This window comes from Nasonia vitripennis, assembly GCF_009193385.2.
Source record: "Nasonia vitripennis strain AsymCx chromosome 4 unlocalized genomic scaffold, Nvit_psr_1.1 chr4_random0004, whole genome shotgun sequence".
Lineage (NCBI taxonomy): Eukaryota > Metazoa > Arthropoda > Insecta > Hymenoptera > Pteromalidae > Nasonia > Nasonia vitripennis.
Genome location: NW_022279639.1, coordinates 2651229 through 2665633, shown reverse-complemented (window position 1 = coordinate 2665633; position 14405 = coordinate 2651229). Strand labels below are relative to the sequence as shown.

Here is a 14405-nt window from a genome sequence, read left to right as displayed (position 1 = left end):
TTGAAAAATTTATTATTCTTGGTGACGTTAGACAGAGCGAAAGCAATTGACCTTATGCGCCTAAATTTTACGGACTTTCTATTTGATATAAGTACTAAAATTTCACTATTACAAGTCGCCAAATTGCGTACAAAAAATTCGATACGCCCTAATATACATACATCTAGATCTTCTAGTGGTCATGATTAGGATTGCGTGTTAAATACATTATAATTTCTTTACTATTAAACTTAACGTCGTTGTTTTTAAAACGATTTTGTTCTTCCATTTCGACTCCGTGCATCATTTTGTATGATTTAGCGTACATGTTTACTTGTCGAAAAAAATTATCTAATTCCTTCAATAGAATTAAAAAACATGTTTGAACATTAGTTTGTAATCGTGACTGCGAGGCGATTTCATTATCAATGATGTATAGTTGCCCAAGTCTTTTGGCTTCGTTTTCGTCTGGACGTAAGGTATAATAAATATTGTGGAAAATTTGACCACTTACTCGAATAACCTTAGGGCCTTTACCGAAAAGAGCGTCAAATCTAGCTCCAAAACTTGCGAAGTGTATTATTATATTGTCTAATATTATTTAAAAAGTGTTTACTTTCGTCAGTATTTTCAGAAACTAATTCTTTTAAACGTTGAGGATAAGTGATATTGTCAGATAAACACAACGTTTCGTATATTGCAACAATTAGAAAACTTTTTATCACATAATATTTCAAATTTAAAATGTTTAGCATTACAGAATTTACATATTTCACTTATGCTATCTAAATCAGTTTCCATAATTGCTGATTCATCAAAATCGAAATCGAACATAGCATCCAATTTTGTTATTGAAAATTCATTGAAATTTTTAACAATGCAACCTTTTAATTTTCCGTAGTTATTATTATAATCTTATTACTTTTTAATTTTCTTCAGAGCTATAAATATACAGGGTGACCCAATTTAAACGGGCACCGCTCATAACTCGTCAGGGACAGCCACAATCGAAAAAATGGTAGAGACCAAAGTTGTAGGATATCGAAGGGGCAACCCGATGGTGACCTTGGATTTGACCTTGAACGCGTTTTTCAAGGTCATTTGAGGTCAACTTTGGATTTTTAAATAGGAACCCCATTCTTTTATTGCGGGAATGGAAAGAGCGGTAAATTTTACGTTCAGAATGGTATGTTCGGTTGCGACACTGAAGGTCATCGCAAGGTCATGCAGCCAGAATGAAACCCCGCCTACGTAATTCCTCTAGCAACGCCAAATTAAAAAAATTGGTAGAGATTAAAGTTGTAGGATATCGAGGGGACAACCCGATGGTGACCTTGGATTTGACCTTGAACGCGTTTTTCAAGGTCATTTGAAGGTCAACTTTGGATTTTTAAATAGGAACCCCATTCTTTTATTGCGGGAATAGAAAGAGCGGTAAATTTTACGTTCAGAATGGTATGTTCGGTTGCGGCACTGAAGGTCATCGCAAGGTCATGCAGCCAGAATGAAACCCCGCCTACGTAATTCCTCTAGCAACGCCAAATTAAAAAAATAATATTTTTGGCGGAAGGCCGAGTGTGAGACTCTTTCGACAATTTTCGGAGGCTATTTTTATTTTTGCAAATCGAAAGTTCGGGCGGCAGGTACGGGGCGGGGCCGGGGCGCCTGCTTGAAAATCATTCGTGAGTTAAGCGTCGTAGGGGAAGGTTCGACGGAGTCGCGGTGGCAAGACTGAGCGCGGGACTTATTTTAAAAGGCTTATTTCGGGAGCCATTTTTATTTTTCGCACATCAGGAGTTCGGGTAGGTAGGTGGCGACCACCTAGAGGAGTCATTCGCAAGTTAACCGTCGGAAGGGATCATTCGGGGAATAGCGAGACTTATGTTTGGACGCTAGCGAGGGCTCATTTGCGTCTTGGCCGCTGGACAGAGAACATCTAAGAAGGGATTTCATCTCGGATACAAAGTAAAAGTAAAGTTTGAAAAAAAATAATTTGACCTTGAAATGACCTTGTAGGACTGGCTCAAATTCGAGGTCACAATTCTCCCCCCCCCCCCCCCCTATACAACAACTTTGGTCTCTACCAATTTTTTTAATTTGGCGTTGCTAGAGGAATTACGTAGGCGGGGTTTCATTCTGGCTGCATGACCTTGCGATGACCTTCAGTGCCGCAACCGAACATACCATTCTGAACGTAAAATCCAAGGTCACCATCGGGTTGCCCCTTCGATATCCTACAACTTTGGTCTCTACCATTTTTTCGATTGTGGCTGTCCCTGACGAGTTATGAGCGGTGCCCGTTTAAATTGGGTCACCCTGTATATACCCAATTAACCGAGCGACGTTAGGATAACGTGATTGCGAGTAAATATTATTTTGTGATCTTACTTTTTCAAAAGTAATGTTTACATTTAAATTATTTGGTAATAATCTGTTAATATAAACTTTGTGTTCGTCCTATAAACATTTAGCCGTGTGTGGCTAACTTCATCGTCTCAACATTTTTTGGGCTGAAGAATCCCAAGATGATTTGAGCATTATAAAATAGCTACTTTCTTGCCAATATATTGATTAGAAATCGTAGTTTAGGATACAAAATATGATTATACGGCAAAAAAATTTAGATACAATAATGTAAATATTTGTATTTTATAATTGCAAATTCGACGAGCCAATATAGAAGTAAATAGTGTTGCGGCGCCGCAGGTTCGAATGCTTCTCAAACTCGCCTTCGTAGCGTTACCACTTGATAAATACCGTGAAAATTGGTTTAGTGCTCAGTCTGCTCTTACCTTTGGAAGCTGTGAGATCGGTAAATCATAGATATTTTGAACAATACAATTTTCTAATATTGTATTTTACTTGAAATATTTCAGTATCAGAAGCAGACTAAACGTTTGAAAGGCTGCGCAGGTTGTACTTATCAAGTGGCGCGATAGCGCCAGGAAGGCAAGTTTGAGAAGCAGGCGGAGCGACGGCGCCCGTGACACTATTTACTTCTATATTGATGTTCGGATTTTTCATGATACAGAAAAAAATGCTTATCGTTACTGTTCCTGAGATTTTTTGGATTATTATTATTTTTTCTAAGCTGAACTATGATTTTCAACGAAAATTTTTGCAAATAAGCCGTTTTTTTTTAATAATAAACGAGTGTATATATCGCGAATGCTCGGAACAGTTTATCTACATTTTTCTCCAGTGTGGTAGGACCGTGAAGTTGGCGAATATGAAATACTCATAAATATTTACTAAAACGAATTGAAATCTCTAAAAAAATTAACTTTAGAAAAAGTAAAAGGTTAGGCGAGTTTGATATATTCCGCAACGAAATCACAGATAGAAAAGAACTGAGATCAATCAAACAAAGTCAAGTTTATTATATTGTTACGAGTGAAGAGTGCAACTAAAAGTGACGGACCCCGGGCTTGAACCGAGATCCTCTGGCTTGCAAGGCAGACGTTCTGTCGTCGCGCCACGGCCGTACTATGGGCGATTTCAGGAAAAGTATTGTCAAAATGAAATTGCGCCTCTCAGGAAAGTACTAGGGACCTCATTTTTTTTTTTAATGAATGTTGTACTTCTCAGATACAAGAAAAAATATCAGAATATTGTTTTCTGACGATGTCGAGCCGGGGCACCTATGAAAAGTACGAAATTTTAAGAAAACGATATTTTAGCTACTTGTTAATGCATTAATATGCCATAAAAATGCATTTTAAAATAATTGGGAATTTTTTAGACAATCATATACTATTTTTTTAATTAATGAATGATTTTTTTACCTACATAACCTAAACATTCATCTATTTCGACCTATTGTACTAAGAAACGTGAATCCGGGATTTAAAATTATCATAAATCACGGACATCTAATTTGATTAGCTTAGAATATTATATTCTAATAATACGGCACTATATAAACAAGAAAAAATGTTATTTTAAAGTATTCTAACCTACAGGAATTTTAAATCTGAGAAGTTTCATTCTGTAGCATGAAAGATTTCAAAGTTAACACACATAAAATTGTTGATAAAATAAAATATTATTATTCTCACCACATATAACGTACATAAATTGTTATATATATATATATATATATATATATATATATATATATAATTATGTAACCTAGACTATTACATTACATGTTAACGCTATAAGATCTATCAATTTAAGACGTCTTTCTTCTTGACTCTTAATATTTTCGTCTGACGGAAGGTCAGGGGCGTACTGCGTACAACCGTATTCGTCTTGATTCCTAGGATTATCACGCTCTCTTCTCCGCACTTCATTTTCATCTTCATCATTATCCATATTAGCTTTTCTTTTTTTGGTGCCTGTTTTATAGTTCGCACAATTTAAAATCGATGTCCTCAGTGTAGCTATTCCATCATTCCATTCAACCCCTTCGATTTTGTCTGCAAATGTACGTGGATACGTCTTACAAATTATCTCTGCGATTTTTTGAGCTGTGCCTCTTTTGGTATCTTTTAAGTAAACCATATATTTAGCAATTTTTTTCACTATTTGTTGTTTTTCAGTAAATTCTATCATCTCTCCTTTTAAAATTTTGTCCATAAGATCAGGGCATACTTTATTCCAAACTCCACTTTGTAAATTTAATTGTTTGCTTGAAGTAGCAGTACTGTTCAACGTAGATGTCTGTGCTTCATCGGACGGTGCAATACCTAAAAGCGTGGACAGTAATCATTAACAACATCAACATATGATTCAAAAATTTTAAAAAATATTTTTTTCATATTTACTTTCTTTGTCCTTCGTATTATTGTTAATATTATGAGATTCATCATGAGTCATCATAAAAAGCTTCATTATCTCTTTTGGATTTTGAGATGCATACTCTATGAAATCATCGTCAACTTTAGTTTTCTTATCTTCCAGTACGACCTTATAGTCAGCATTGGGCAGTTCCAATTTTTCTCTAGTCCCTGTTATAATATCATCCAATGAGTCAGCTTTGAAGAAACAGCTTCCAGAACTATTTGCAAATTCGATTGTAAAAAAAGGCATGTTGAAATCTAGAATGAAATTAAGATTGTTAATGAATAATGAAAAATTATGTATTCATAACACGGTTTATCCCCGTAAGACGCAGAATAAAATAAAATTTGTTAGATAAATTCAATAAAATGATTTGTTATTGTAGCGCCACCGTACTGAATAAACAAATGTTAATACAGCACATCTGAATTTGCTACCCTTTTTTCAAGCGATAAACCCAATGTATAAACGTGAGCGAAATATGAAACATGCACCATGGAAATCACAAGATTCATAGGAGAAAATGACTGTGATGAATTTTAGAAATAATCAATAATTGAACAATGAATTAAATAACGACCAAGCATGTGAAGTTAGAATTTGAAATTTATAATTAACGTACTATGCCTTTGTCTGTTGAGCAAAAGTCAAAGATGGTGCTTCACGAATCCAAACCGTGGTTTGATACATAGCATATTATTAAGGTTATATTCGTTCATTGGTTTAAAATGCAAAAATGTCTGTAAGGAACAGCATTCATACGAAATAGTTTTTCTGACTGTAGGCTCTAAGATATGGTATAAATTCGGTTTCTAAAATTTCAAATAAGATAAATATATCTGATTCGTTGCAATAAAGAAGCAAACATATTTTATCAAATATCACATTATTTTGGTATTCATATTGCTTAAGTGCTAAAATATTTCCTCTTTTGTATGCTGTTCCTTTTATCACAATTTTACTACATTCTTGTATGTCAGAGGGTAAATCAGCCTTTCGAATGGTATTTATAATATCTGCACTATAAACATCTATTTGAAAATCGTTTAAATCGAATGTTTCCACTTCAAGTCGGATATCTGCACCCAAGCGTACCAAACTTTGATGAAGTTCGTGCTTTTCACTTAGCGATTTAACAACGTTAATAAAATTAAGAAGGTAACGAATGCACCGTTTAAAAAAATGATGCTCACTTTCGAATCTCATTGTCCATACTTTGATCAACGGACCAAACGCTAAAATCAACTTGGCATAATGCCTTACATAATGATGCTTAGGGCGCATTTTTGTATCAGGAAATAAATTTTCTCTCATACAAAGATATTCGCATATCAGACTATCGAGATAAGGTAGATAGGTTACATGTATCGTAGATGAACAAACAATTTCAACAATTTCTGTAAGAATTATCAGCAATTGCCAAACATCATCTTCAGCGTCCTTAATTTTATATTCGATAAGAAGAAGTAAAATATATAAAAAATTCCAGATCTGAACAGCTCCGCCAGTAATTTTTTCACTATTAAGAAATAATGTACAAGGTTTATCTTGTCTATCTTCAATCGAATAAGGGAATTTATCGATCCTACTATTCAGTTGTTGTAAAGTAAACCATTTTTGTTGTATCAAATAGTCAATAAACAATCGCAAATCATAAGTGATAATTCCTTCAAATAAATCATGTCCAATGCATGGAGGAAGGCCAGGGGCACACACATGATAATATTGGAGTTGATTGAAAACTGAATCAAATTTAATTCCTTTGAAGTCATTGCTGTTTCCTTTCTGTTCCAGAGCATTCGCATATGAAGCAACTGTTCTCCAATCAGATGTTTTAGTTACACCACGTACCATTTCTAATTCTGTCCTTTCTAGGTTACAAAATCGGCATATATATTTTGCACGATTAAAATTTTCTGTAAAACCGCCCAAGCTATGACTTCCTAAGTTATCGCCACAGATATGCACAAGTAATCCTTTTAAGAGCTTTTCACCTACTTCAATTCTACTAGTTTCAATCATTTTTAGATCTTCTACGATTTTCCACAGACCTTTTGGCAATCAAAATCAATTTCTTTGCATAGCGCAACAAGTTTAATAGTATTGACATGAAATCGAAGTTTTCTGGTAAATTTCCAATACTCATGTATACCGCTAAAATTTTATGCTTCTTTTTTGCAGCTCCGATAGGATTCACTACTTTAAAAGCATCTTGGTATAAAAACGTATTGCATTTATATACAGTGCCATCCATGAAGTCGAAAAGAACGTCTTTATCTCTTGGTTCAGGGTTTTTTAATATTTCATGCTGTATTGACTTATCTTGGAACGTATATTTTAGGGTTTCTATAATGGGCACGTATGAAAAATACGTTGGGTTTCCTTGTCGATTACTAGTGACTCTGGTTGTATAAAATCAAAATTTTCTTTATAAAATTTTTTTCGTTTGTAATTACTTCCTAATTTTACATTACATTTTAAGAAAGAATCTTCGTTTATGATTTCTTTCACAATAATATCGACTTTATCAGCTGATATTCCTTCAGAGATCAATTTTCTAGCTAACGATGTCATTACAATATTTTGTGATTCTCGCTGCATACTGGTTATTTCAGTAATAATAGTTTTCACAGTAGAAGCGGGAAGCAAAAGCTGGGTTTCTAATTTCAAATAGAATTGAGCTAAGTTATGTACATATAAATCGGACGATTCTTCTAGTGAAGGGTTTTGTTCTACTGGAGATTCCGATTGCGTATCACCATCGACTTCAAAACGTTCAGATTGATTTTCATTGTCGACAACACATTCAAGCGACTGAGTTTCAACAGAATCTGAATTTGTTTGCGATTCCTCGATTTCTGACTGTTCGTATATTTCTGAATCCTGTACTTTTTTATAATTGTTTCTATGCTGTTTAGTTAAATGACTAGTAAAAGAAGATAAAACCTTGTACTTCTTTCCACAATCTTGTATTGAGCAGGTGATTTGATCATTTTTTTTTAATGTGTACTTTCAAATGTTTGACAAGATCAGAGAAACAATCCCACTCTTTTTCGCAAGTACTAATGCTACACACAAATTTACCTCTTTGGTCGGAATTTAATACTGTTTTTGGATTTTCTTTTTGTTTCAAAAGATTATGTGACCGAAATAAATGTTTCTTTAAGTGAGCTTCCTTTTTGAAAAATTTTAGACACTTTTCAAATCCACAATGTACATAATTATGAATATTTCGATGAAATTTATGGTGTTGCAAATGTCTAGGCAAGGATGGTGTTTTGAAGTTACAAAGACGACAGTAGAACATAATTTTCTTTAAGATAACGCGAAAGTTGATATAATCTATTGAATCAGGTGTGCCCCTAATAATATCTAATATTCAAATTAAATTAAGCTATAGTTCATGATTCAAATAAATGAACTTAGCTTATAGCTCATTTTCGCACAGAAATGGTTCAAGAGACGCAGAGGCACTGAGAAAAATTGAAGACCGTCCACTACATTTATAAGAACCATTTAGCTTTTTCGCGAATCAATTTTCAACTATACCAAAACACTTACGCTTAGCTTATGTAGAGAGACGTATAACCTTGATAATAAGGTTTTTTTATCTAGTTGTTTAAATATAATTTCGCTCAGTCAGTGAGCTCCCAGTTTTTGTTGGCAAATCAACAAGTTCTGTGAAAAGATATAAATAATAAGAAAATTATTAACAATATTAACTGGTATCTAATAATTTAAAAAGATTTTATGGTTAATTTTACTTGACATCGTTGTTATTCTGGAGCTTGTTAGTTGACTACAAAAAATGATAGCTTAGGCTACGTTCATCTTCAGGATATCCATACGTGAATCATCAGCCATACCTATAAAATAATTATTTATCAACTTTGCGTACATTTGTCTTTTACCAATTATTTTAAAGTTATTTATCGCGATATTTAGTAGTCACTACTTAATGCAAGAAGTTTGAGCAGTTATTTCTCTCATAAGAAAAACTTTAAAATGATTAGAAAGTACGATATCAATTACTTCTATTAAAAAATAAAATTCTTGGAGCAATAAAATTAATAAGTCATCTTACATATAACAGTTGACAATAATCCATGAAATCAAATCAGCTATGGTACTGAAGTTTACCATTAGTATATCATCAGCATCGAGCTTTGTAGTTGACTATAACAATACTCCAAGATATTTATACCTGAGCCATCAGCGATGCCTATAAAATAATTATTTAATAAGTTTTCATAAAATAGTAGTTTCAGTAAATTTTAATTTCCTATCAACATCATTTGTTCGTGTTTTTTCTTTGCTCAGTTAATTTATTTTAATCAGCTGTACTCTACTTTATCTATTATATCAGTATATTTATTTGCTACTAATTGAAAAAAAAATGTATCTATATATGTATGCTGGCTATCTATTTATACACTAAGAAAAAGAGGAAGGGGACATAAACGAAAAAATTAAACTGTACATACAAACCAAAACGTGGACCCTAGTAGGTAGGCTTAACAATGCTTACTGTTTCAATGCATTCGTGTAGACACAGAGCTTGAAGATATGCTGACGAGTCGCAATAAACACTGCCGCTGCGAGCTGTAAGCTCGCTGTAGCTGACGCTGAAGATAGATGGCCTGACGCAGGCGGGGAGACGCTGGCCGCTGCCGCGAGACCTCCAAAAAGCGGCTTCAGAAAGCCTACGCGACGTCGTCAACTGCCGATGCTTTTGCAAGAATATCCTTCTTATATCCTAGTAGACTCAGAGCTTAAGGATATGCTGACGAGTCGCGATAAACACGGCCGCTGCGAGCTGGGATGAGAGCGTAGGTGGTGGCGCGCGGGTAGGCTACAACTGTCTCTCTCTGCTTGCTGTGCAAGATATATGTCCTGACGCGGAGACACTGCCGCGAGACTTCCAAAAAGCGGCTTCAGAAAGCCTGCGTAACGTTGTTAACTGCTGATGCTGTAGCAAGAATGTCCCTTTTGATATTCGGGCTCTCGAACCTTAACTTTCCGCTTGATGAATTGTGTTTTTGGCACGGAATTCTCCGAATAGTTCGATCGAAACTTGCCGGCGAATGGGTATCCTAACCTCTACCTAATAAACCAAGCGGTTTTATGAGCTACGGGTTCAATAGCTTGAGTTTGTCACTGATTGATTCATTGCAATTATACTTACCGTAATGAAATCACTGAATGTAGAACAAAACAAAAAATACGTTACGAACAAAGCCAAACATGCACTACTATAAAACGCTGCTGTCGAAATGGCGGTTATTTTTCGCTCACGCTTGCACTCGCGGACGGCGCTCGCGACTCGCTCACCCGGTCAGCGGCGGCGGGCGGGCCCGACCGACGCGACATGCCGCAGCGACGACGCGCATGCGCGGTAGCGGTGTCGAACCACCTATATCAGTGCGTAGAACTGTCACACGGAAAGAAGTAGTGTGAGGCGTGCTGAGGGACGGTGCAACTGCGCGAGCGGCGACGCGTGCCCTACCGACTCTCGCGCATCGTTTTTTCTCGTGCAAGCATGCTGAATATCAGTGCATGCCAATACACCGTGTCTAAGAGCATCAAAATCAAGATGCTCAGTCGCGCCGTCCCTCAGCGTGCGTACTTCTTTCCGTGCAGCTATTGTCCGATCCCGTTTTACGATGTTGCTCGAGATGTTATTTTACAATTCATTAATATATAGGTTACGATACACATCATTTTACATTGTTTTTATCATGTCTCATAAGTATTTAAAATGCGAATTGATGCCTAATAAAAGTTGGATACGTCAAAATTTTATAAGTTTTTTCAGTAACATGTACTTGAATTAACTTAGAAAAACCTAGCGCTGAGATATTCAATCGAAAGTTATTGAATTTAGTTTTCAATAACGCAAAATTGAATTTTCAACTACTTATTGTTGAATTTTCAACCAATTTTTAACAGTGTAGATATATATGTATATTTTACATACATTATCAGAGGTGATCTTAAGAAGGGTCCGGAGATATAGCAAAGTAATGAGAATCTCCAAATGAGTATATATCTTTTCCTTTATGCATCACACACGACCTGTGAAAATTTGAGATTGATTGATCGATCCGTTACCGAGATATTAACAAAAACATCAACATTGGAAACGCTCTCCTCTTATGGGATGATAGCAAAATTCGAGATTAAGATCGTTTTTTTATATGCTTAAAATAATGGGTCAGTAAAAAAAAACATACTTTTAGCAAGAGAATGGGATGCTGAATCGATTAGTACCCTTAAAAATTCAGTTTACCGGCTATTTCAATGAGGAAAAGACCAAAAAGTAAATAGAGTTGGAAAAAATAGAGTGCCACAATGGCTATACTAAGCGCCTACTGCATGCGAGTGAAGCGACCTAACCTCGCGCTCGCGTGCACTCGATTCTCCACTTCAAATGTTTATAACTTTTGATCTATTTCATATAGAGGCTTGAAACTTCCAGATACCTTTATCACTATATGTCGTTCAATGCGATGGACAATTATTTAACAATTTCGAAAATTTGTAACAGGCTTTTGTTTATTAGACGGAAAAATCTAACATATTAAAAGTTCACTTCTGATTTAGTATTTTTCATTCGTTTAAACAACCGCTTGAGCTAATTGTGTTCACATAATATGAAACTACGTATATTCACGGTTATTATACAATTTTTTTCAAGTCATTTCGTTAAGGCTAGCTCGAGTAATGACGAAACGAACTCAAAGTAATTCTTTTTCCGTGCGCACGCACACGTGGATAAATGTTTTTAGCTAAGGTTAGTACATTGACCATTTGCGTCCACAGCACTCGCATAGTAGTCAAAAACAAAGATTTCGTTGCGACCCCCACCCTACTTTTACTTCTCCGGACCCACCTTAAGATTAGGTCGAGATGAAAGGGATGCTGAAAATAATTATTTGTGCGGATATACACTTTTTTTTTAAAGCTATGTGTTTGTGAATATAAAATGACGAATGCTGCATGTATTCATGCATATCACAAGATGTGATCTGCAATTTTGGTCCAGATGGAAGGGAAGCTGAAAATAATCATTTGTGTAGATATGCTTTTCTTTTTAAAGTTATTTGTTTGTGAACATGAAATGTATTTGTGTATATCACAAGATGGAATCTGCAGATTTTGCCCAGATAAAAAAAATGCTGCGAATAATTATTTCTGCAGATGTGATCTTTTTTTAAAGCTATGTGTTTGTGAAAATAAAATGAAGAAAATCTTTAAGTAATCATTTTATTTATGTAAAGAGCACTCACATGAGTTTTATTCAGTAGGAAAAGATGAATTAATATCAAAAAATATAAATTTCTTAAAATAAACCGTATTTTATAATCACATAGATGCTCCAAACAAACATTACAATAAATTATATACTTAGAATAATGTATTATATTTGTATTTTTCAGCATCGACCTCTGTGTGTATGTGTTTTTTTGTTTCTCTTTCGGAGAAATAGGTATTAGGGAAAATCTTAGAAAGACCATAGCATGACCTTGTTTGTGGGGTCATCGAGACAGCCCCATCCCCAATGTCAGCAGTGTGCCGGATTCACACCGACTAAACTCATCCTTCTTACGGCCAAGTGAAAAAACACCTAGCTGCAAAAATGTCTTCTTTCGTCCTTCCTGACTTTCTTGAGAATGTCTGCTGCATAGTGTGTGTATGTGTGTGTGTGCGCGTATGTGTGTGTTTGTGTTAGTATATGTATAAATGTTTGATAAAGCACCGGTAATCGTAGAGTCCAAAGCGTCAGAGCTGTGAAATGCTTACTTTTTTCGCATTGTAATATTTTCACAACTAAGAAATTAATAAGATTAATTATCATAAAATTAGTCAACTAACACCATTTCTATTAGAATGCAGCAAAAGATAATAAAAATAAACTTTAAATAGAAATCGATAAAGAAACTAGAGTTAGAAATACGACGTTAAGAAACTCCAAGTATATTTAATAATTAATTAAATAAGATAGAAACAAGAAACAACAACGTGATCAAAAATATATACAAAATCGCTACAGAAATCAGAATAGAAATATATAAAATTATTGAAGATTATAAATCGCGAGAATGGAAAACTTAAGTTTAATTTGAGAAAAATCAAATTCGGACGCTATTACATACACATACACATACACACATAATCAGGAGAAGGTGACAGTCAGCGAAGAAGGAAAAGAGAGAGAGAGAGAGAGAGAGAGAGAGAGAGAGAGAGAGAGAGAGAGAGAGAGAGAGAGAGAGAGAGAGAGATTAGAAGTCAACGACAGTAGCCAAAAGAATAGAAGAGAGAAGACACTCTGCATAGGGGAGTAAGAGAGAAGCAAGTAAACTCTAAATAAGGAGAAATGCCGCGTTTAAGGCTTCTTATTAGACGAACGGTCCTCTTTTAGCTATTACACGCTCATCAAGGGTGACTGCAAGGGTGCCTAGAGCAAGCAAGAGAAAAATAAGTGAACACCATATAAGAAAATATGCAGCATTTAAGCTTCTGATTGGCCGCACTACCTTTCCGCAACTACTAATACATACACACAAAATAAATAACGGTAAAGGTGCTATCTGGTATAAAAGGCCCTGGGTACAAGCTCCGAAGGAGCAGTCTCTCTGAGACATTTATCGCAACGCGGAAGCTCTGTCCGAATCGAATTTGGTCCAATCTAAGAATTGAACCGCAAGTGCAGCTTTAAATCTTTAAACTCCTAACTCCTGACATACCCATTCATACTTTAGATTTTCTTTAGAAGCCGAGCCCACGCCCCGCGGAGAGAATGCGCTGGTAGCAGTTTTTTCAACCTTCATTTTTTTTGTTTAAATCATTGACTGTTTCCGACGTTTCGTCTGATTTTTTCAAGAGGTATCGCATAACGTCATGAACTTTTTGGATCTATTTGACATTTAAAAAAGGTTCATCGATCATAGATTAAATCGCATCATCCGTCCTAAGAACTGCGTTAAGGCTTTTATTTAGTTGTGTTTTCAGAGCTTTCGCGGAGATACTACAAGTGACGGCACCACTCTGTCTAAGTGTGCTTGAGAATAACCTTTTGTGTGCGTCTGCCATTTCGCGTTTGTATGTTCTTAGAATTTTATCAGACTAAATTGTTTGTGACTGCATACAATAATTGCAAGTCCATTAGTTTAGATTGCTTGATAATGCAAATCTATTTTAGTGTTGTGTTGCTTGCATAAATTGTTAAGAATGTGCCAGAAAAGATTTAATGGGTATTTTAGGTTATTGTAATAAATTCTACTTTGAAAACCGCTAATATCCTAGCAGGATCGCAAATAATTTCACACAAACACAGATATTGCTTGATGTCTGCCAGAAACTCTCCAGAGAGTCAAGCACTTTGTTCGGTGTGGGAGGTTCCAAAGAGTGGAGGTGGGCTAGGTTAGTATCGCGTGCTATACCCTGGTATGATGTTCCCTATCTGGCACCGCTTTCAGTCATGTGTTGGGGCCATGTCAGCTGCCTCCATAGACGAGGAGATCGCGGGTGGTCGAACATATAACGGGATATAAACTATTATCGAGCATGGATAATTTAACTGAGCAAGGAGAAAAAGATCTGGAATACAATCCGGGATGCTGGGCGAGAACGAGAAATTA

The 14405-nt window shown here is 35.5% G+C and overlaps 1 protein-coding gene across 4 annotated transcripts in view; it reads right to left on the bottom strand.

Annotated features, from left to right (window-relative positions):
- Window positions 1-14405, bottom strand: part of LOC100113816 (programmed cell death 6-interacting protein) — a 374789-nt gene that overhangs the window by 20322 nt on the left and 340062 nt on the right. For 3 of the 4 annotated variants that reach the window (XM_031928159.2, XM_031928160.2, XM_031928161.2), the window contains 2 exons: window positions 4749-5021; window positions 4096-4670 (listed from right to left, as the gene is read on the bottom strand). The exons of the other annotated variant lie outside the window; for it this stretch is intronic. In XM_031928159.2, the coding sequence (XP_031784019.1) occupies window positions 4111-4670; window positions 4749-5021 (833 nt within the window). In that variant the 3' untranslated portion in view covers window positions 4096-4110. Of the gene's footprint in view, window positions 1-4095; window positions 4671-4748; window positions 5022-14405 lie in introns of those variants that run through there. 4 annotated transcript variants of the gene reach the window in all.